Source organism: Catharus ustulatus, chromosome 10 (assembly GCF_009819885.2).
Source record: "Catharus ustulatus isolate bCatUst1 chromosome 10, bCatUst1.pri.v2, whole genome shotgun sequence".
Taxonomy (NCBI): Eukaryota; Metazoa; Chordata; class Aves; order Passeriformes; family Turdidae; genus Catharus; species Catharus ustulatus.
This window is the reverse complement of record NC_046230.1, coordinates 19,522,795-19,543,506: the sequence shown is the minus strand read 5'-3', so window position 1 is coordinate 19,543,506 and position 20,712 is coordinate 19,522,795. Positions and strand designations below refer to the sequence as shown.

At 37.8% G+C, this 20,712-nt stretch overlaps 1 protein-coding gene across 10 annotated transcripts in view; it reads right to left on the bottom strand.

The window, feature by feature from the left end:
• The window catches only part of PEX5L (peroxisomal biogenesis factor 5 like), a 106,560-nt gene that overhangs the window by 36,753 nt on the left and 49,095 nt on the right, over positions 1-20,712 (bottom strand). For 5 of the 10 annotated variants that reach the window (XM_033068245.2, XM_033068244.2, XM_033068242.2 and 2 more), the window contains 3 exons: positions 5,447-5,512; positions 3,570-3,674; positions 2,259-2,297 (listed from right to left, as the gene is read on the bottom strand). In XM_033068245.2, coding sequence (XP_032924136.1) covers positions 2,259-2,297; positions 3,570-3,674; positions 5,447-5,512 — 210 coding nt within the window. The remainder of the gene's footprint in view (positions 1-2,258; positions 2,298-3,569; positions 3,675-5,446; positions 5,513-20,712) is intronic. The other 5 variants (XM_033068240.2, XM_033068246.2, XM_033068250.2 and 2 more) reach the window with 2 other exon arrangements.

Genomic DNA, 20,712 nt, shown 5'->3' with positions numbered 1-20,712 from the left:
TGTAGCCTGCATTTTTCACAGGGGAGGATGAATTTCAGCATGGTTCTTATAATGTAATTCCAGCTTTTAAAATTTCTTATTTCCAATTCAAATCCTAAACCCTGAAGTGTTCTGTGGGTTACCTTTTAAATTGTAAGTGCTCGAGACCAAGACTGTGTTCTGAGCAATGTCTGTGTTCGTCCCATAAATTCTAAGTAGGCAGCTCCTGTATTTTTCAGCTACAAGCAGAAGTGGGGAATAGCTTTCAAGAAATACTTTGCATTTCTTTTTCCTATTGGTGAAGTTTTCATGGACTTCCATTTCTGTTCTATAGAATTCCAGAGTATATTGGCCACAGGATTGTCATGGATGTGGATTCCCTCCTGCAGGACTTCTTTCTTTCTGTTGTCTTTTTGGGGATCCTACCATGAGCAGCTTTCCAACCTGTGTACTCTGATAAGGAATCTAAATTAGGTGTGATGGATCTGGACAAATAACTCCTGTGACACTGTGAGATTTCTTTTGGTTTTGCTGGCAAAATGTTTAAGCATGAGCATTTTACTGCTCAATAAAGCAGTTAATCATATTTTAAAGTATAAGTCTGGGTCAAAGTATGTGATTGAATCAGAGCCTTTGAAGTTCACTGACCTGTAGCAAATTGGGAATTTCATAGCTGACTGCACAATTCAACTTTGACTTCAGGGCATATTTAGGTTTAAATTTCTCATTAGAAAGTAATTGTGAAGCAAGATTTTTTTCTCCTGACAAATGCAAAGAAGCTGTGAAGAGGTTAAACAAGAATTTTATTTTGCAATTAAAACCAAATTTATGCATGACTTTCTCATTTATTTCTCTGCTTCAGGTAGAAGTAATTGGTTCAGAGCTTAATATCCAGGTAATCTTTGAACCTTCAGCAAGCTTTCTTACACGTTTTCTAGGTCCTTATTCATGTGAAAAAAATACCTCTATTTCATTTGTCCCAGTCTATTAGGAATTATCTTTTAAAAAGATAAAGGGAGACAGCAACATGGATAGAGTTATATTCTATAAAATCCCATTAGAACTGATAGATCACTCTCTTGATGCTTAAAGTATTAAATTTGGCAACTACTAGAATCCTTTTTCACACCAGTAAGTGTGAAGAAAGTGACTTTTATGGAAGGTAATTGAGACAGGAAGACAGGATTACAAAAAATAGATATTGAAAGGTCCACTCAATGTCAGGAATACCCCTCTGCTCACTGTACTACACTCATTACTGCTGGAATAGTGGTTGGGATTCCCAGTTGCCATATTCTGCCACAGCCCCACAGGAATCTGCAGTATTTTTCTGGTGCATGTTATTTGAAGATTTGCCTCCAGTTTTGATGATATAAAACCATATCTGATGGTATAAAATAATCTGAGAATTGGAAACATAATTTAAATTTAATTTGTAGTATTTATTCAAAAAATAGGTGTCATATTTTAAAAGCTGCTGGGAGCTTTAATATTTTAAAATGGCTTGCTAGGAGCATTACAATAAAATGGGACTATTTATCTGTCTTGTTCTGTGCTGGATATGTTTTTACCATTTTTCAGAGGAAGAGAGCAAAGAGACATATTTTAAACTACAAATTCAGGGGCCTATGTATATTATCACTATCAAAAAACAGATTTAGAGACTTCTTTATGTATCAGATTCCAGTTATGCTTCCTGTGGAGTCTGTCTCCACAGTCAGACATAATTAATTCTCCATTCATCAAGGATTTTGGAAATGGGGGATTTCACTTTTTTTTTCTCTTAGAAAAGCCAGTGCTCCTCTGTCTGGGCTTGAATCTTGCATTTCAGTTTCAGGTTTTTTGGTTTTTTGCTTAGGTAGCTGTAAGGTTGGAGCAGCACAGTTACTTAATGCATTAAATTACTCCCTAAGATGTGGACCTGCCCACACTGCGTTTGGTGAGAACTTTGGAAAGACCAGGCTTTATTCTCCTGACCCATCTGGCTTGGGAAGTTTGCAGTCAATTTGGAACTTGTTCCACCCCATGAGCAGCAACCACATCCATCTGTTTCATCATGTAAAGAGCAGAGACAGACACTGGGATGGGGATGGTGGACACAGCAGAGCGTTTTCCTGCGTGGATGGTGGGGATGAGGGGTTCACACGACACACTGCAGTGACAGCATCTCAGACCAACACTTCAGCCAGACACTTAGGGGACAAATGAAGTATGCAACGTGGTCACACAACTGCACATCACACATACATGATGCAGAGATGGCTATGGAAAATACTCACTTTTTCACTTGATTCTGCTTCCTTTTGGCTTCTGCACCCCTTTGGTGCATAGCAGGGAAGTAGGTATTTGTGTTTAGTGGAAGAAATTACACTGACTAACAGATACAAGCATTTTACTCATAAATTTATCATAGACTATTGCTGAGGAGACTGACAGACAGCCACTACAAATGGTGTGTTAAACATTTAATGAACCCAGGCTGAACTCCTGGCCCTGTTGAAGCCAATGGAAGGTTTGCATGTCAATTTTTTTTGGGTGCAGTGAAGGTTTACAGGGGACAGCATTTTATGTGGGTTGCTAATTGTTTATTAATCACTTGGTGGAAATGATGCCTTAAACAAAGCATCTTCTTCCTTGATGCAATTTCTTCATAGATATTGGAATTCACCATGAACAAAACCTGGTGTTCAACAGGGGCTGAGGAGGAGGTGTCAGACCTGGTTTCCAAATTAGTAGATGGTATTTCTAGAATGTGTATTAGTGCAGCACATCTGCGACGCTCTGCTAGAGAAGTACGTGCTGGTGTGTGTGCATCTGAGAACTTTCTGAAGTACAGTAGCTGTTATCCTAAATCGTGAGAGGAATAAAACAGCACTGTGGATTTCATTTAAGGCTCTCACATAAAAACTGCTTCCAGCAATTTCCATTCCTGATGAGCTGGAAGTATTTGTGTGCAGTAAGTATCGGCAGTAAACTAAATGCCCTTGCCTGGGGAACAAATTCTTGTACGTGAGCAACGTGAGGGAATAAAATTCACTCTCGTACAAGAGTACTGTGATTTACAGGAGTGTTCAGTCAGGGTCTTTAAGAAACTAATGGAACCACCAAATGCTTGGTGGCTACTCCAAGGTATGTGTAAGGTATAGTGTGGGGACATAAGTCCTTCCTTTGACTGAAGGTGTAGAAATGAAAGCAATGAGATGTGCAAAGTCACATATTCTGATCCAGGCCAGGAGCAGAACCCCAGAGCTTAGGAATGGGATCTGAGATATTGGAAATGACACTACTATGAACTGGTTGTTTCTTACTTTACATATACACCAAATGGGAATATTTTATACATGAATTGCAAATGAGTATTTATGGCGTGACAACTGATGGCATGAATTAGAAACGAGATTTTAAACTAGCTTTAAACAAGTTTCTGGTAACTGAACTGGGGGGGAAAATACATTTTTGTTTATATTTTCACGTCAAAACATCTAAACCCCCAATATTCACCCCAGGCTATTTTCCCCCCTCAGCGAAGCAGCGGGGCTGGGGACTCGCGCAGCGCCCGCGGCCCCCTCAGAGCCCCGCGCTCTGCCCACCTGGGATGCCACAGTGAGGAGGGGCTTTTCTTCTGCAGACTCCTCCCTCGGAATCTCCTTCATCACCATGGCCACAGCCTTATCGGCCGCCCTAGCGCCTTTGCCCTACAACAGCGAAACCAACAATGGCGCCAAGTCAGCAGCGGGCTCCGACCGCCTCCGCACGCGCTCCCGACCCGGCCCGGCCGACGCAGGCCGCGCCCGCGCCTGGAAGCAAAGCTCGGTTGGAAGCAGAACACACACGCGCTGTTCAAGAATCGTAATAAGAGTAAAAGTGTAACAAATGGTGCGTCAACCCCATGGTTAAGGAGGCAGGTGGGGTCTAGCCGTGGTCTGGTGGCTCGTTAGAGTTGCCCCAATGAAGCCAACAGGAATCCGGCACTTTCCTGCTGGGCCAAGGCCTGATGGAAGTTTCCTCGTGCCAACCTTCGGCAGGATAGGATCCCCAGAGCAGTAAGGGTTGGAGGATCAGCATATTGATTTAATTTTAGTTATCCAAAATAACACTTCATGGGTTTTTTGTTGGGTTTTTTCCTTAAAAATAGCATCAAGCAGAGTTTTCAAATAAAGCACAGTTCCTTGTTGTTCACTGAGGCAAACTCTCCCTGAAATTTGAATGTATAATCTGGACCCACAGAGTTTATAGCTCTAGTAACATTTTAAAAAGCAATTTACATCATATAAACAGTCTGGGTTTTTGCTAACAGAACATACGGAGCCAAATTCTGCCAACATAGGCATTGCTACAGCTCTTCCCAAAATTATCATTGTTGTGGAACTTACTGTAAGGTTTTTGTTTTAACTTCACTTTTCTTAAAATTCTCTTTATACATTCTAAATATTCTGGAAAAAAGTTAAGATATTTTGACATTATTTAACATACATTAGCCAAACAAAAAGTGCACCAACATTATGCGCCGTGCTGGTTGATGACATTCTTTTTATTTAATGAGGGTCTTTATCATCTTGAATTCACATGGGTTTCTGTATCTTGATCTTTGGTCTTATTTTGATCTCTCCTCTTGCAAGTGACAGAGAAGGTTGGAGCTTACACATAAACATCACAGCAGAGCTGTGTTATGCCAGTTACCCTGGGCAGGTCCTTATTATTATACTTTAAAAGCTCCCATTGATTTCCTTGGAAGTTTTAGCTGTGCAAAGACTGCAGGATCTGGCTCCATAAAATAAGTATTTTACACTGGACTTAAATATATTTAAATCCTTAAAAGTCTATTAACAAGGGGTTCTTTGCTAAAACATCATATACAAGAATTGTCTTCACTAGCAATGTATTCTGTATCAAATAAACCCCCACTACTGCTCATACCGAACTACAGATTGTTTCAGGAACATCTCATCAATTGCAGGAAAAACCATTATGTACTTTTTCAGGTTATAAATGGATTTTATTAGTGATCAGGTCAATATTAGATCAGCTTGCTTGTGCAACACATCACAGATACCCTACAGAGAGTTCTTTGCATGCTGCAAGAAATTCTCAGAGCAGAAGTGTCATAAATGATAAGCATGCTGGACTTGTGATGCCTTTGATATCCAAAGAACTGCAAAGTCATTGTAAAATTAAATATATTAAATTCAAATTGCATTGGTAAGCAATTCGTTTAATTGGTAAGCATATCAAAGGTTCTGGGCCAATTACGTGTTTGTTCATGATTCATATGACATATTCCAGGTCTATGAAGCTTGTTTCCAGTATGACACATGAGCTATCATTAGCTAGCACTAATAGCATGCTATTGGTCTTTATAAAATGTAATCCTTTTGTGCTGAGTGCTAGAACAAAATCGTTTATCAGCTAGGAAGGATGCATTGGAAAGCATGCAGTGCTTTTTATTTCTTGCAGAGTAAAAACCCACCAAAGCAAAGGTCAGGTCACTTTTTTGAAGACAGAGCCACTTTTTCTTCAAGGTTTCACCTACTGCCTGAAAAGAGTCATGATACTCGTATTAGTGCCTGCTGTTCATCCTCCACACAAGTAACTGCAAAACCCTGGGAGTGGATGACACCAAATATAAAATCTGTCTCACCAGTTTAAAGTGGCTACAATGGAGAAAAGCAACCCAAAGGATACCTCTGTGCTGTTTTTAATGAGCAGATTTCCTTTATTTGCTGGGAAAAGCAAGTGGTTTGATGGTACCTTTTTTTAAAGTTAGATCTTTAACTTTCCTGAAAGGAAAACAAACTTTCCTGTACCTAAGTCAGGCTGACATTTCTGGTTGCTCAGCCTATGGTACGTGAAATATTTTGAAACTAGAAGTTGGTAGCAATTCCCTGGATACCAAAGAGAAAGCCAATGCAGTGGAATAGCTTAAATTGTCTGATTCTGCTGGAGAGGTACACAGGGGAAAAATTCACTGGAAAATGCAACTTTTTATTCCGTTGACTAGAAATTAATATTGTTGTCCCATGTAAAGCAGATAACCTCAAAAATTTTGGTCTCTCTTTCCTGTAGTGACCACTATGTAGCCAATTCTTGCCTGCGAAGACATTAGGCTGAAGAATTGGAGAGAAATAAAACCATTTTTTCTGTGGTCGGGATAACCTTGTTACTGTTGTCAACTGTAGCTGAAATTAAAATCTCTAGCATATTTATTACAATAACTGTTGACGAATTATTATTTTTAAGGTGCTGTTTTTATAGCCTCCTTCAATACTAAGCTTTGTTTCTTAGCAAGCCAGAGTGTTATATAAATTTACCTGGTACAGCAGTTTATTGCTCAAACCCTGTAATTCTGTAACAGCTAATTTTACACATGCCAGGACTTCAAAACAAACAGTTTTTTGGTAGTAGAGATTTGCAAGGTAAGTAATTTTCTCCTGTAAACCACAGTTTAACAATTTAGTAAATAAATGTAATCATTCCTTACTGGTTTGCAATATGGAAATGGAAACAATTGTGAGGTAGTACATGACAACCCATGTGCAAATCTTGACATATGTGGATTGATGAAGTAAAAAATGTATTATTTGTTTTAATGGAACCTACTGCTAAAGAGAAAATGAAAAACATGTCAGTATTTTATTACTTGATACCTTAAAAAAGTGCAACAGTTCCTTTAGGTAGTATCTCCAAAGCAAAATAAGGAGAAGTGTTGAGAGTATTCCCTTGATGCTAAATATTTATAATTGCATTGGATTCAAAACTTAATAACACTTTCCATAGGTTTGTCCTTTGGGATCAGATAATGGGTGGTAATAGACATTTCCATAGGAGTATGCTGATTTAGCAGGATTTTATAAGGAAATACTATTTTTCTGCTGCTGTTTCTGAATAGCTCCAAATTCAATTTTGTACAAGTCACACTATTTAGATGTGGTACTTAGTAATGAGTATTTAATTAAATTACTGTGAGAGCACATTAATGTAAATTTCTAGTGCAGTATAAAGTTGATTTAAAAAAAAATTAATAAGTGATGCATATAGATTTGTAACCATGCTCATCTATAATAAAGCTTTAAGGGCTTGGGACCAGCTGATCACCTTCAGGTCCTGATGGGTGGATCAGAATGAACACATGGTAACACTTGAAACATTACTATTTTAGTGCATTACTCTATAATTCTATAATTATTTTCTTCATTACAGTGATTTGCAAATTTGTTCTTGCATATGAAAAGCCAACAGACAGTGCTTTGTAAATGTTTAACATTTTGACAACAGTATTTAGACTATAATGATTAATTGCAGAAATTCTTTGTTGTCATATATGCAATAAAAGGATTTTCTCTAAAGCCATTTTATGATTATAAGTTTGCTTTTGACAAATATTTAAGATACTTGAGTCCCAAATTCACTTTTCAGGAATGTTTATAGTACCTGTTCTTGTGAGAAAGTGAGCAGAAAGAAATGGAGTGATCAGATTTTTCTTCTCTCTTTTTTTTTTTTTTTTGCGTATGTATACATGAAGAAAGCATTCCTTCTTTACACAAACCTGTGCTGTTCCTACCGAGCACTTTCAGCTTTAATTGACACCCTGCAATGCATCCCTGTTCACAGAAATGATCTCAACATGGGCATGCTTCAATTCAAGCTTCAGTAAAATAGAAGTTTTAGGACAGCTTCCCATATAAAGGTATTTGACAGATAAAAAAATTATCTTGAGACAGTGATGGTACAGATATGACAGGATTTCTGGTTTCATGGGCATCTCCCTTTCTAGCTGAGGAGAAACAGAATGACACCTCACTGCATTTATAAATGTAGGGCCAAAAAATATGGCCAGATGTCCTGACCTTTCCCACCGGGCTATTGAATTGAAGTGTTTGAAAACAAAATAAAACCAAAACCCACCAGCTCAGGACATCTTGAAGCACTGGTCTGTACTTTAAATGTTTTTAATGGGTTAGGAGGGCCTTTGTAAAGCAAACTTTATGGAAGATGCATTAGTGAGAACTTTAAGTTTTAGGATCTGTTGTCCTCCTGTGCTGGGAGAAGGAACAGGGAGAGCTGCTGAACGTGTTGAATTTGGGAGGCTTGGCTGCTCTCCAGATCCCCCAGCAGCTGATGGATTAGAGTACCAACTAAGCAGCCTATTCCAAATGGCTTTATGCTCCACAAATCTTCCTGTTTCGTACAACTTAAAAATAAAAATGAAGGGAAAAACTTGGCTTTATTTTTTAAAATTATGCAGCGCTAAGATTTTTCCCTCTCAAAATGAGCGCACAGAGCTCTGCAATGGTACCAAGGGAGTTCCAGTGTCCACAGTACAACTGTGAGCTCTTGATTTACATAGGATCTGTTTATGACTTCAAATTTTTCCCTTCTCAGGCTCTTATGTTCATGATTTCTGCATATGTCTGTCTTATCTGTACTTTTCTACTTTTTTTTCTAGTGGTGTTATATCTTGCATTTTATATAAAATTTAAAATAATGACGAAACATATAGTGAGGCAGTTTTATGGACCAACACGAGATCGATATTTAAATAGAAAATTCTGTTTCATCAAAGCTCGTGGTAGTTTTTTATTATGAGCCTAATAAAGTCAGGTACATATCTAAGATAAATGGGAACAGAATTCCTTTAGGCAGTGCCTGGTTGACTGTGGTGAGGAAACGTTCAGTCCTGAACTGGGGGCAACATTGTCAGGTTAGACTCAGCTTTCAGAACCTGAACTACTATTTTGATATTGTATTTGCATCATTTGGAACCTCTTATCAAGCTCTCTGTTAGTGATTATCCAAACTCTTTTGACTCATGACCTTCAGTAGTTCATTTTTACAAGATTATGATGAGACAGAGTTGGCTACAGACAAGGAAGCAGCTATAGGAAGGCTTGCCCAAGAAGTAATTTACAGTTAAGCAGCTAAATCCATATTGTCTGAGTTCAAGTGTTCTACTCCTCTTTCATCCCTTTCCCCATCTTTTCATTCTTATGTTGAGTGAAGAACAGATTTCAGTGTTAATACAGGAAGATTTTGCTGCATTCAAGAAAAATGACAAAGAAAGGGACAAAAGCCGATAAAAGGCAATCAGCATAAATATTCCCATTCACCCACACTGGGTTGTGTCTTATATCCATTTAAATGTCGATAGGGTGGTTAAATTGCATTCCAGTTTGAGAAGCATTTGCATTGAAATTGCACTGTAAGGTTTTCTGTTTATTGACTCTCAGTAAATGTTGCATCACGTGTGCTCCCTTGAGAAGCTGTCTGAGTCTGAAGCCTATAGATTTATTCCCAAAGCCAAGTGGGACAGCTTCCAAAGCATCTCTGCTGAAAGCTCTGCAAGACCCATTTTGCTCTCAATAACTTGTGCACAGTTACTGTACTTAACACATCTGAACACAAGTTATGACTGGAAATTAATAAACAATTCTGTCAAATCTAACTCATTCTCTATAAACTAGTATGATTCCTGCAGGCTAGGAGGAGGAGGAGGATATGAATGAAGTTTTTTTTCTCTCTTAAAGAGTTTTATTTGGAGTATAATAGGGACTGTACAGTTAGAGATAACAACAAGATAACAATGCTGTAAAGTTGAAACAATAATGATGATGTAACTGAAAATAGTAAATCCACCTGTGAATATAGAGCAGGGTTGGTAAGGAGAAGGAGGTCTGGGACAGAACTAACTGCTTAGAGGTTGTTTAAGGATCCTTTTACGCACGAGTTATATAATGCATCTCCTTGTGATAGAAGGCTTGGATGAGACATTTTGCAGTCTTTTCTTTCTTTGCAATTGTCATTTTTTAATAAGACCATTGTGAATATGTAGAAACTATTTTTTAACACTTTTTTGATTGACTTCTTAATAATTTGGAATTGCATTACCAAAGGGATGAGTCCTTTGGTTGTACAATGGTATATGACTTCAAAAATCTTAGGAAATAGCTGCAGGATTTCTTTCATCTCTGCTTAGTCTGTCAAGGATCTTTGTGAAATCATTTGGTTTAGCAACCAGCAATTTTAAATTTGTTTGGTAGTCTTTAGCAGAGAATTAATACTGAAGTATTTTCTCTCCCATAATTTGAGTTCCTTTTATGTTGACTTTAGTATCATGGTCCACAATCATAAAATACACATAGCAACAGAATTACTTGCTATTATTTGCTGTATTGTCCTGATGTGGTGAGTTAGACTAAGAGATTCCTCTGGCACCAGTTCAAGTGAAATTCCAAGGGATCAGATCACTTTCAAAATTAACAATGGTGTCGAAAATTCTGTCTGTTGCTTAAATGTTTACTGCACACATGATGTGTAAATGATGGATTTTGCCCCCTCATTTCCTCCCAGCACATGATGTATTGCTCTTTGAAGTGGTAGGGGTTCCTCAACTCCTGCTACACAATTTTTATGGTTTGGTTTCATGAAACATTCAGAGAACTCAGACTAACTCTGCAGTCTATTTAGGAAAAGCAATGAAATAAACTGAGAAGTGGTGGTATTTTATGGGGAAAAATCATCGACTTATCAGTGAGCACAAGGCAGGACAGTCTTTGTAGGTAATGCAGAATATAAAACATTGTTCTGAGTTAACTGGAACAGGCAAGCTGTTACAAGACAGCTGTTTCTGAGCCTGTCTTTTAGAAAGTCTTTTATAGGTGTAGCAATAGGGTAACCCTCAGTGGAATTAACAGCTGTTCTTATTTAACCTCAGATAATAGTTTGAGCTACAAAGCTTGAGATGAGCATTTAACTTCTTGCATGCTTGTCACAAATGTTTACAGATATTGGGAATCTTGCTTTTGACAGTTTTACTTAGATCTGCTTTTGTATTATCCTTGCCTTTAACTCTGTCGCTGTGAAAGACATTACTCCCAGTACTCCCAGTTGTGCTGTCCTAAGAATCAAAACACTAATTTATTTGCCTTAATACAGCAAAGGCAGTGTTGACCAGAGCAAAATATGGAGTGAATAATGGCATAGCTTAAAAGTCGTGTTCATTTAAAGAAAAAAACCCAGGCAAATCCAGCTGTTTCCAGAAGCTGTTGTACCTTAACTGTAGTATCTTGATATCTCTAAAGTTTCTCAATAATAAAATGCATACGGATGTGGCAACATAGAAGTATTTTGGCCTCATGTAAAAGGTGATATTCAGGTATCTTGAAGCATTCTGCCTTCAATTTCAGAGAAAAAAGTGCAAAACTCATCTCTGGGATGAGTTCAGTCTGTGGGCTGGTTCTCTCTTGTATTCCATCTTCACTTGGGACAAATGAAAAGTGTATGATGATACTTTATGTGTAAAAGACTACTAGAAGTGTAACTGTCTGGAATATGATGCAAGTTATTTTTAAAATAAAGTTTGCAGGTTTTGATGTTTAAATAGTATAATCTGTGCTCTGCCAGCTTGGAACATAGAAGAAATGTGCATTTTTTTTTTCCAGTGGTTGCAGACTTTGTTATTCTTGTTCCAGATACCATTATTAAATCCTGCACTCCACAGTTGTACACCAGTGTAACCAGAAAAGGAGTTAGGTCCCACTAACCCCATATTTTTGGTAGTGTAGATTTTTTGAGCAGACACTCATCAGACATTAAGAATGAGAAAATGACAGACAAAGGAATAAACACAATTTAAAAAATAAAGAAATGTCTGATAGAGCTAGAAAAAAAATATCAGAATGCTTAATAATCTGATCATATCCTACAGATACAATTCTGTGAGAGTTTTAAGATAATTTTCAAGTCCTGAAACTGTGGTTTTCTGCACAGAAAGAACTGGAACTCCTCTAAAGAATATAACAGAAATGTTTATCAAAACTGTTGAAGCAGCATAACAATTGCCTGTTGTTTCCTCTTGTTTTACACAACCAGATTAGGTGTCCAATTTGCTTATTTTCATAGTCAAGGATTTACTATTTTTTTGGAAGTCCTTAAGGAAGGTATTGTTTAGCTAAGGTGGAATTATGTTGAATGAGGGTGACTGTTCAGATGACCTGTTATTTCGGAATCAGATAAAATTCTGCATTCTGTTTTGAAAAATGAGATTTGTATTTAAATGAATTGCTATATGTCTCATACTAGGTACCTAATCTTGGAACCATTTAAAAATTATATTAGTTTTTAAATTACTTATTTTGATTGTTCTGGTTTTGTTTATGAAGGATGACAGCTTGGGACTGAAGACAATTTGTAATGCATTGTCACCACTATTAACTCTTATTGAAGATTAGGATGAAAATCTCAGGATTTGAGTTCTATAAATAAGGGTAAACATTATGTGATCAAAATTCATGTCCTCAGTTTAATGTTTTCATACAGATTCTTTCATGGTTTGTGAATAACCATACAAGATTTAATTCTGTTTAGTATTTTTGTTTTCCTTCAGCTTGCTTGTTAAACACCTTGCTCAAAGGCTATTAAAAACAATGAAAGTGTTTAAAAACCTGAAATGCTAAAATATATTTAATCCCAACATAACAATATATGTGATTCTACCATGTAAAAGGATAGAAAGATGATGAGGCAGAGAATTAATGGAACAACAAAGTAACAAAGGGTAGCTGGAAGTTTGTGATTGGGTTTGATTTGCAGCAGATTGATGTTACTTTCTCATCATCTGTGATTGGACCTGTACATATTAAATAAGGAAAACATCATACTGGATTTGAAAACAACAGATCAGGATCATTTATGATTGAAAAATAATTTTAAGACTTATTATCTTGACCTATATGAGTTCTCTCCATCCATGGTTCTAAGTGCTGCCAGGATAAATTTAGCCCTTCCTGTAATAAACATTTTATTCTCACCATAATATAAACTCTTGATACCCTTGAATTTATTATGAAATTTTTTTATGCTACAACCTTAAGATTTGAGTCCTTTCTATAGTGAATGGTGTCAAAGCAGAACTCTTTTAGCACTTTGGTCATAAAGGGCCTTTATGCTGTATCCTTGACCCAAAATTCATTCTGAGCCTCTTGTGCTGTGTGTTCTTTGCAACAAAGGGTTCAGAATCTGAGTGTACTTACCTCCAGAATAAAACCTATTTTTAACCTGTATAGTAGAGTATATTTACCCCCTTTTTTTTATTCCCTAAAAAGAGTAAACTGTCACTTATCAGACAATGGCAATAGTAGGTGAGGAATTGGAATAACAGTGTGGCTGCAAAATAACTTCATGTCCCTGACCTAGACATGGCCTCTGCATGCACTTTCAGCTTTGGAATGATCTCATCTGAAGTTCCAAAGTATGTTAATGCTGCAAAAGCAGCATTAACAGCATCATATAAAAGCAGCATTAGCAGCATCATATAAACCCATTTAGAGAGGATTATGCTACTGTCCCTTCATTTGGAAACCTTCAGGGAGAAATTCTTAATATTGAGGTATTATGACTGAGCTCTTAAAAGATGTTCCTAATTCTCAAACATGTACTGTGGAGAATGGAATTTTCTACTCTAATATTGCAAATACATTTTAATTGCAAACATGAAAATGAAAAATAAGTAGGTACATTAGTAGATAATTACTTTAAGACCTAATCATAAGTTCAGCTGCCTTGGACAATTAAAAGTTCTTTCTAAGCAAAGAATCATAGAAAGATTTGAGTTAGAAGAGATCTTAAAGACCATCTAGTTCCAATTCCCTGCCATGGGCAAGGCCACCTTCTACTAGATCAGGTTGCTCAGAGTGCCATCTGGCCTGGCTATCTATCTTTACTGTTTAATATAGTTTTCTAGCATAATGGGCCACATCTGTTACATTTGTATAAATCTGCTCTTTTGTGTATATTTGCAAGTATTCCATACTCTTTTTGCTTTGGTGGATTTAATGTCATTTTCATATCAATGACAGTAATTACCACCTGGCCTGTTCTAGAAGGAGCTGAAAGCAACATCTCTATTTCTGATAGCCAGCACAGCACTGATGTTGGATATTCTCTGTAGTGTTCTGCTTGAACAGGCATTCACCCTCTCCTATAGAATTTTTTTAACCTATTTTATTTTGCATACTTATATAGCAAAAAGTATCTATTAAAGAAAATTATGTACTTATTCACTCACTGTATACACACTTTTTAAATGTGTGCTTTAAGAGTGTATAATGTTTGTAAAGCACAGTGTTTTGCAGTCCACTCGTGCTTAGGTTGGCAGAACCAAGTTCTCTGTTTTTATTTCTGTAATTCAACAGTATCACAAAATTCAGTTGTTAACTATCAGTTTGAGGATGTCTGCAGTGTAATTAAAAAGGTGGTGAGTCCACACTTTTTACAGCAGCTTAGTTTGGCTGGTAGTGTAGCAGTTTTGTTTACTAAAAACTCTGTGGGTAGCTACAACATGATAACTGTGACCAAGTAGTAAAAGCAGCTGGTAACAGCAAATGGCTCTTATGGAGAAATTCTTAATTCTCAAAACATCTTAATTAAGATTTCATATGCAAAAAAATGGCTAAATCATCAGTTATATTTTCCAAGAAGCTTCCAGTGCAATTACTTTCTTGGGATGTAAATGATGCTACTTGTATTTCAGAACTGGCTTCTGGCAAATACAAAACCCCTCGGAGGTACAGTTGCTCCAGTTAATGGATTGTGCCTCTTCAGCTGGGATGTCAGACCTAGCACCAGTCTGTCCTATCTGGTTAAAGCTAAACTAAATCTCCCCTGCACCCCAGGCACAGTAACCTAACGCTGTGGAGGTTAAGCGGCCTGACAATAGCTTGACAGCTATTGTCAGAAATATTTCTCCTCAGAGGTTCCATAAAAAATAAATCTGTCTCAATTGTGCAGTGCAGCCCTATACTCTGCTGGTGACTCCTTCCACAAGATCACATTCATTTACCAGAGACTCTTCTTGAACATCAAAATCGATCTTGGTCAAGTGAAAGATCAGGGATGAGTTAACCTTCTTCTGATGGCTTGCAGGCATCCTCAATAAATGTGCTTTTTATCAGAGAATTAGCAGGCTCATAGCTGAGGGAAAGGGGTGCAGCAGATCACTCATGTCTCATTGCAGCAAGGACTAGCCAAGGATGTGGCTGACAAACACCTGGAGAGGGGTCGGGTGTTTCTGGCACCCTGGGATGGGTGAGGTTGGTACCAGCCTGGGTGTGGAGAATAGATTGTGCGGTTTCAAACATATTTATTTATATTTTTATGTATATATATCACTGAGGAGAGCAACCGAGCCAGCATAGGGAAAGCACTGTAGATTTGCTGTTGTAGTGCTGCAGTAATTCACTATCCTGCCTCTTTCTGTATTTAGGAACAGAGAGTGGCCTTAGATAGCTTCTCTAATGACAGTGCTACGACTGACTGAGATCAGTCTATCAGTCAGCACTCTGGATTTTGTATTCACTGAAACACTCTGCTGCTTCATTTCACTCTGAAAATCTTGTAAATAAGGAAGTATCCCAACTTCACTCTTTTCCATTAAGCATGAGACACTTCATATTAATGAAACCTCAGTGAAATGATATGAAAGATGGCGTTGCCAACTCAGACCGTTAAAAACTACTTGAATAAATACACAAGCATATGCTTAGACCGGCAAGGACTGGAAGATTTTTTTCAGCCCAGATAGCACGAGCATAATTGAGGAATAAAAGAAGCAGCCGCAGATGGTGAGAGCAGTGAGAGGCCCAGTGACATGTGCTTCAACTCCAGGTTTGCTACAGGGGAGTTACTGAGGTAGGATAACACACCAGAGCTACTGCCAGAATCTCAGGCTCCAGAAAACATGCTTATTAACTAATTAGAGCTTCACATTCACAGAGTGAATTGAACCCATCCTTCCTATGGGGAGGTGCTCATGAGTTGAAAAGCAAAGTGACAAATCCGCGTCTGTCCCAAGAGATCAGTGCCAGGCAGCATCAGGCAAAGATGAGGGAATGAGGACACCCAAGAGTGAGGCAACCTGTGACACTGGCACTGTGGAGGCACTGCCTGGTCAGGGGGAGCGAGAATTACCTCCAATTCATGCCAGTTCCCAGTAGGATCGGAAAATACCAGTGCTTCCCTGGAAGGAGGGAGGGAGTCACCTGGGTCGCAAGGTGGCCGTGTTTGAAACCCTGCCAATCTGTGGTTGGTCTAAAAGCTGAACTAAGAGTGTTCACAGCAAGACCAGGATTATTATTTTTTCCCCCCTCCTGCTCATACTTTAACATGAAGTGCCCGTGGAGTCATTGGCAACTGAAAAAAATTCAAGCAGCTGATTCCTGGTCAGTGAAGTGGAAAGGACAGCTTGGAGCAGTTTTCACACACCCCTTCCTGAATTGTACTGTCCACTCCTCAGCTACACTTGAGTTTTTAAACACATTTTGTCTCATTTCATTAATAAAATAAGTTTTTTGGTCAGTAACAGCACCCATGTTGGAGAGAATTTGGTACAGTAGACTGAGAACTTTTATCTTAATACATGAAAGTCCATTTCCTTCCAAATGTTATTGTGTTATCCTGAAAGTGTTAGAAAAAACTCTCTCTTTTTATGCTCCTGTTCCCTGAATAATAGAGGAATAACTCCTCATATACCTGCTGAGGCTGTTTCTATTTTCTCTAAAGGTTTTTTTTGTGTTGGTGTTTTTGTTAAATGCTGAACTTTTATTTCTGTAGTCTGTGACAATACAGTTTAACTGTGTATTATTTCCATATATAGGCTTTAAATATTTTTTGCACTCTGTAAATATCCTTTCATTACCAAAGGTTGTGAGGTTTTAGCAACACTCTTAAAAATCTCCTGGCAAATGTGCAAAATATGCATGTTCCACTCACAAAGATAGCTGGAAATCAATTGTTAATTAAAACAAGGCATTGTCTTCTGTGCAAATGTGAGCTCTTTGAGAGTAAATGCAGACAAGAGACAGACACAATGAATGCCTCAAGTGCTTACATTTTGTGGCTAAATTTGAAATTTCAGTCTGAATTTTCCTGGTTTATTTATGATTATTTATTTATGAAAGGCTCTGTGCATGATTGGTTTTCTGTGCACAAGAAAAGGATCAAGAACAAAAGATGGTCTTTTGTTTGTCTGTAGCTGCCTAATTTAGAGCTCCTGTTACCGAGCATGATTTGTTTATGACTGTATCAAGTTAGCCATTTAACTATAATGAGGAGTATTACAGATATCACCAGATCAGCAAATTATAGATGACATTTTAAATTGTTACAAATACTGTGGGAGCCACAGGAATGAGGACTTTCTTCCCAAGGTTTTTTTTGTACTATTGAGAAAGTGGCTTTAAATTTCTGGGCTGTGTGATACCATGTGATATAATAATTCTTAGTAATTCCTAGCTTTTGAGGTTATGATATGCCTTGTGCTCACCTTAGCTAACCTCATATATAACAGATAGAAAAAGTCCTTGTTTTGTACATTACTCCTCTGAGATGTATTTATATATTATTTTTGTGGAATTTTTACTATTCTGCTTGTGAAGTGCTCTAGTGCTGCTCTTAAGACAGAGGAGCATCTTTGCTGACTCTGACCTTTCAGCTTGGAGAAAACCAAGCTCAGATGTAGACATTGTTTTGCTCCCTCCACCTTCCTCATGAGATACATCCCCAAAAACCATTCTGCTGTTCACATCAACGTGTCAGCACTTCACTTCTGCCCTGGGAGTAGATGGTGCTGAATACTCCCACGGGCAGGGATTTCAGCAGCCTGGAGAAAGGATCTCGACTGATCTGGAGGGGAATGTTTTATTTTGGGAAACTGCTACCTTTCTTCTCCTGGGCTCACACTTCAGGGCAGGTGTGATGATGTGCTGAGAGCATTTCATGAATTTTCAGTTTACATCTCCCTTCAGTGTCCTTAGGATTCTCTGCTGGACATCCTCTGGTTTTTTTTTGCTGCTACTTTTCTGCTCTTTATAGTGCAGCCCAAAAGACAGCACAGCACCTGCTACCACAGTGGTGTTCTATCAAATGTAGTAGTTGAACTCCAGAAAATCACTTGCTGTCTCCTTCAAGTATAATTTCTATAAATCCTCCTAGGAAATAATCTATAAAATAGCAATGAAGGCTAGTTTTTGATCCTTAATTTTACTTTGCAATAAATCTATCAACACTTGAGATTCGTCCTCTGAGAATTACATATCCAGTGAGTCAGAAATGCTGTTACAGAACTAAAATTAGATATTTCTGTTTCACTTTGTGTCTATCAGGATGTTTGCCCTGATGTGTATTGCCCTCTATTCTGTTTCCTATACAGAATGTCATACCTAGAAACAATGGGAACTCTTTGTATAGGGGGATGGGAAATATTCTCTATGGAAACTGCTGAGCTGGAGTTATACTGTGGACCAATAAATCTCATCTGTGGCCTTTTAGGGACACATAGCCTGTTGCAGTAGCTTTGTACAGTGTTGACATTTCTCCTACCACGTTTTTATATTGATTTAATATCATTATTTATAAAAATATATGGGAATGGTCTGGAATAATGATCACCTTACAAGATGTTCTGAATAAAGCATTTGAAGCACAGATTTATCAGGAGAACTGCTGGAACTTCTGCTCATTTGGCACTTGCACCAGTGTAAATGCTATGACAATAGCCTTGTAAATGTTCCTATCCAGACTGCACCTTCCTGTTCTGGCTTTTGAGTCTTTGGCTCATTGTCTGACTCTAAAAACCACAATGAAAAAATTATTTCTTTGACCGAGAACTAAAGTGACTATTGATGCAATGCAAAATCATGAAAGTGGTTAGCTTTGAATCAAATGGGATGCTTTATTAAGCCCAAGTTATTCTGTTACAGAGGGGACAGAAAAATACTTAGCTCAGAAAGAAATCAGTAACTGAAAATTTGGAACTAATATCTCAAAATATTTTCCACAGAAGACTGTCATCAAAAGCTGGAGATGTTATAAACCTAATATGTGCTATATTTTTCCAGAAAAATCTATGTACATCAAATGTGTATTAAAATTATATGCAACTCTAAATAGTGCTGAACAAGCCCTCTCAGTGAAAAGAAATATGGACATTTAAAACCAACTTATATATTTATTCAACCAAAAGAACTTTCTTGGTTTGTTGGGGTTTTTTTTAAACAATGCTGCTTCAGTGTTTGCTGCATTAGATGCATTTTTCTTCCTTTGTTTGGCTTGCTGCTTCTATGGATGAATTCCAAACAAAAAACTTGTATCTCCTTTCTCAATTGTTCATTTTGTAAAAACGACCTAATGCTGGCAGCAAGTGGGATAAAACCACCAGGACTAGAGGGATGTAAAGCAATTTCTGGATTTTATGGTGATGTTCAGAGCTCGACGGGAAATCTTTGCAATGCAGTTCTCATCTCTACAGTAGAACAGAACAACTTTTGAGAGCTTGATGGTTTTCTCCCTGGGGTCCTGATGGGAGATGGATGTGAGGAAACATATCTATAAAGGGCTATTAACTTCTTGAAAGTTGTTCAGAATTGTGAAGGCTGGAGTCAATACAGCAACATACTGGCTAAGAAGATTCCAGTGTGAAAGACAAATTGAAAGAAATCAGGGAATGTGGCACAAAGAGAAATGAATAAGCACAGCTGTCCCTCATCACTTTAAAGCAAAAATACTTTTCCATAGTCTATAATTTTTAAAACTAATTTCAGCTATTAATGTGAAATCAAAGATTAGACTATGCTTTTTGCAACAGCTGTGTCTGTAGCGTTTACTTTCACATATAAAATTATTGAAATAGGAGTGAAGAACCAGAAGCTTCATAGAGATGCTTTGTCTCGTCTAGGATGCTGGGAAATTATGATACAAAACAAGCTATAGAAAAATAATAGCATTTTTGCTTAGAGAAATCCAGAACTGTAGCTGTTGTTCTCTAGCAGTTCAGTTAGCAACCAGCAATTATCAAAATAGCTAGAAGCCAGTTTAAAACACTACAGATTCTCCTGTTGTGAGGTTTTATACTGCTGCCTATCTGCAGCTGGTAGTGCTGTATTACCCTAAGAACATGAATACGGTGTGTTCTGTAGATATTTCCTGAGTAATGCAATTACAAAACCAGAAACTATCCCCTGGATTGTAGTTGTAGTTACATGTGACTCTTGTATATAGATAAAAGCCTGTCTAAGGTATAACAGCCTATTTTGATGTGTGTAAGGACTAAATCTCATACATTTAAACCCTAAATGTAAGTCCCTATCAGTAGTTAGGGATGGGGCATAGGCCAGCCCTGATAAATGCTCTCAGAGCATCAACCTGCAGGTGTTTAGACTGTGGTTGTAGCTTGACACTGTGACACATTAAATGCTCCCAATCCCATTGCCTCCTCCAGCTATAAGGGGTGCTCAGTAAATCCCGTAAGCAGGAATTACATTTAGCAAAATAAAATTAATTTCCTTCTCTTGTTTTAATGGGCTGAGTTCCTGAATTAGTGGGAACATTCAGAATCCATTAAAAATAAACATCAAAAAGCAGCCTAAAGTTTGTAGTCACTCAGCATAAACCCATTTGTGATTGTAATTTCCAGCTCTAGGCTTTGCTTGGTTCCCAGCAGCAAATGAAGCTCATAATTGTATTGTGAATGATGGGGAAGTACAGTAATGAAACATCTGGAATAATTAGGGCTTGGAGAGCCTGGAGGTAGCCTCAGTCAATGTGCACAGCTGCAGCAAACCACAGCTCCTGGCTGGTAAATATTCCTTATCAGTTCTTTGAACAGGTTTTTTAAAAAACAAAAGAGTTGTTGATGAAGTTCACTATCCTATTATCAGTTTTGCCACATCTCCCCGTTCCAAATAC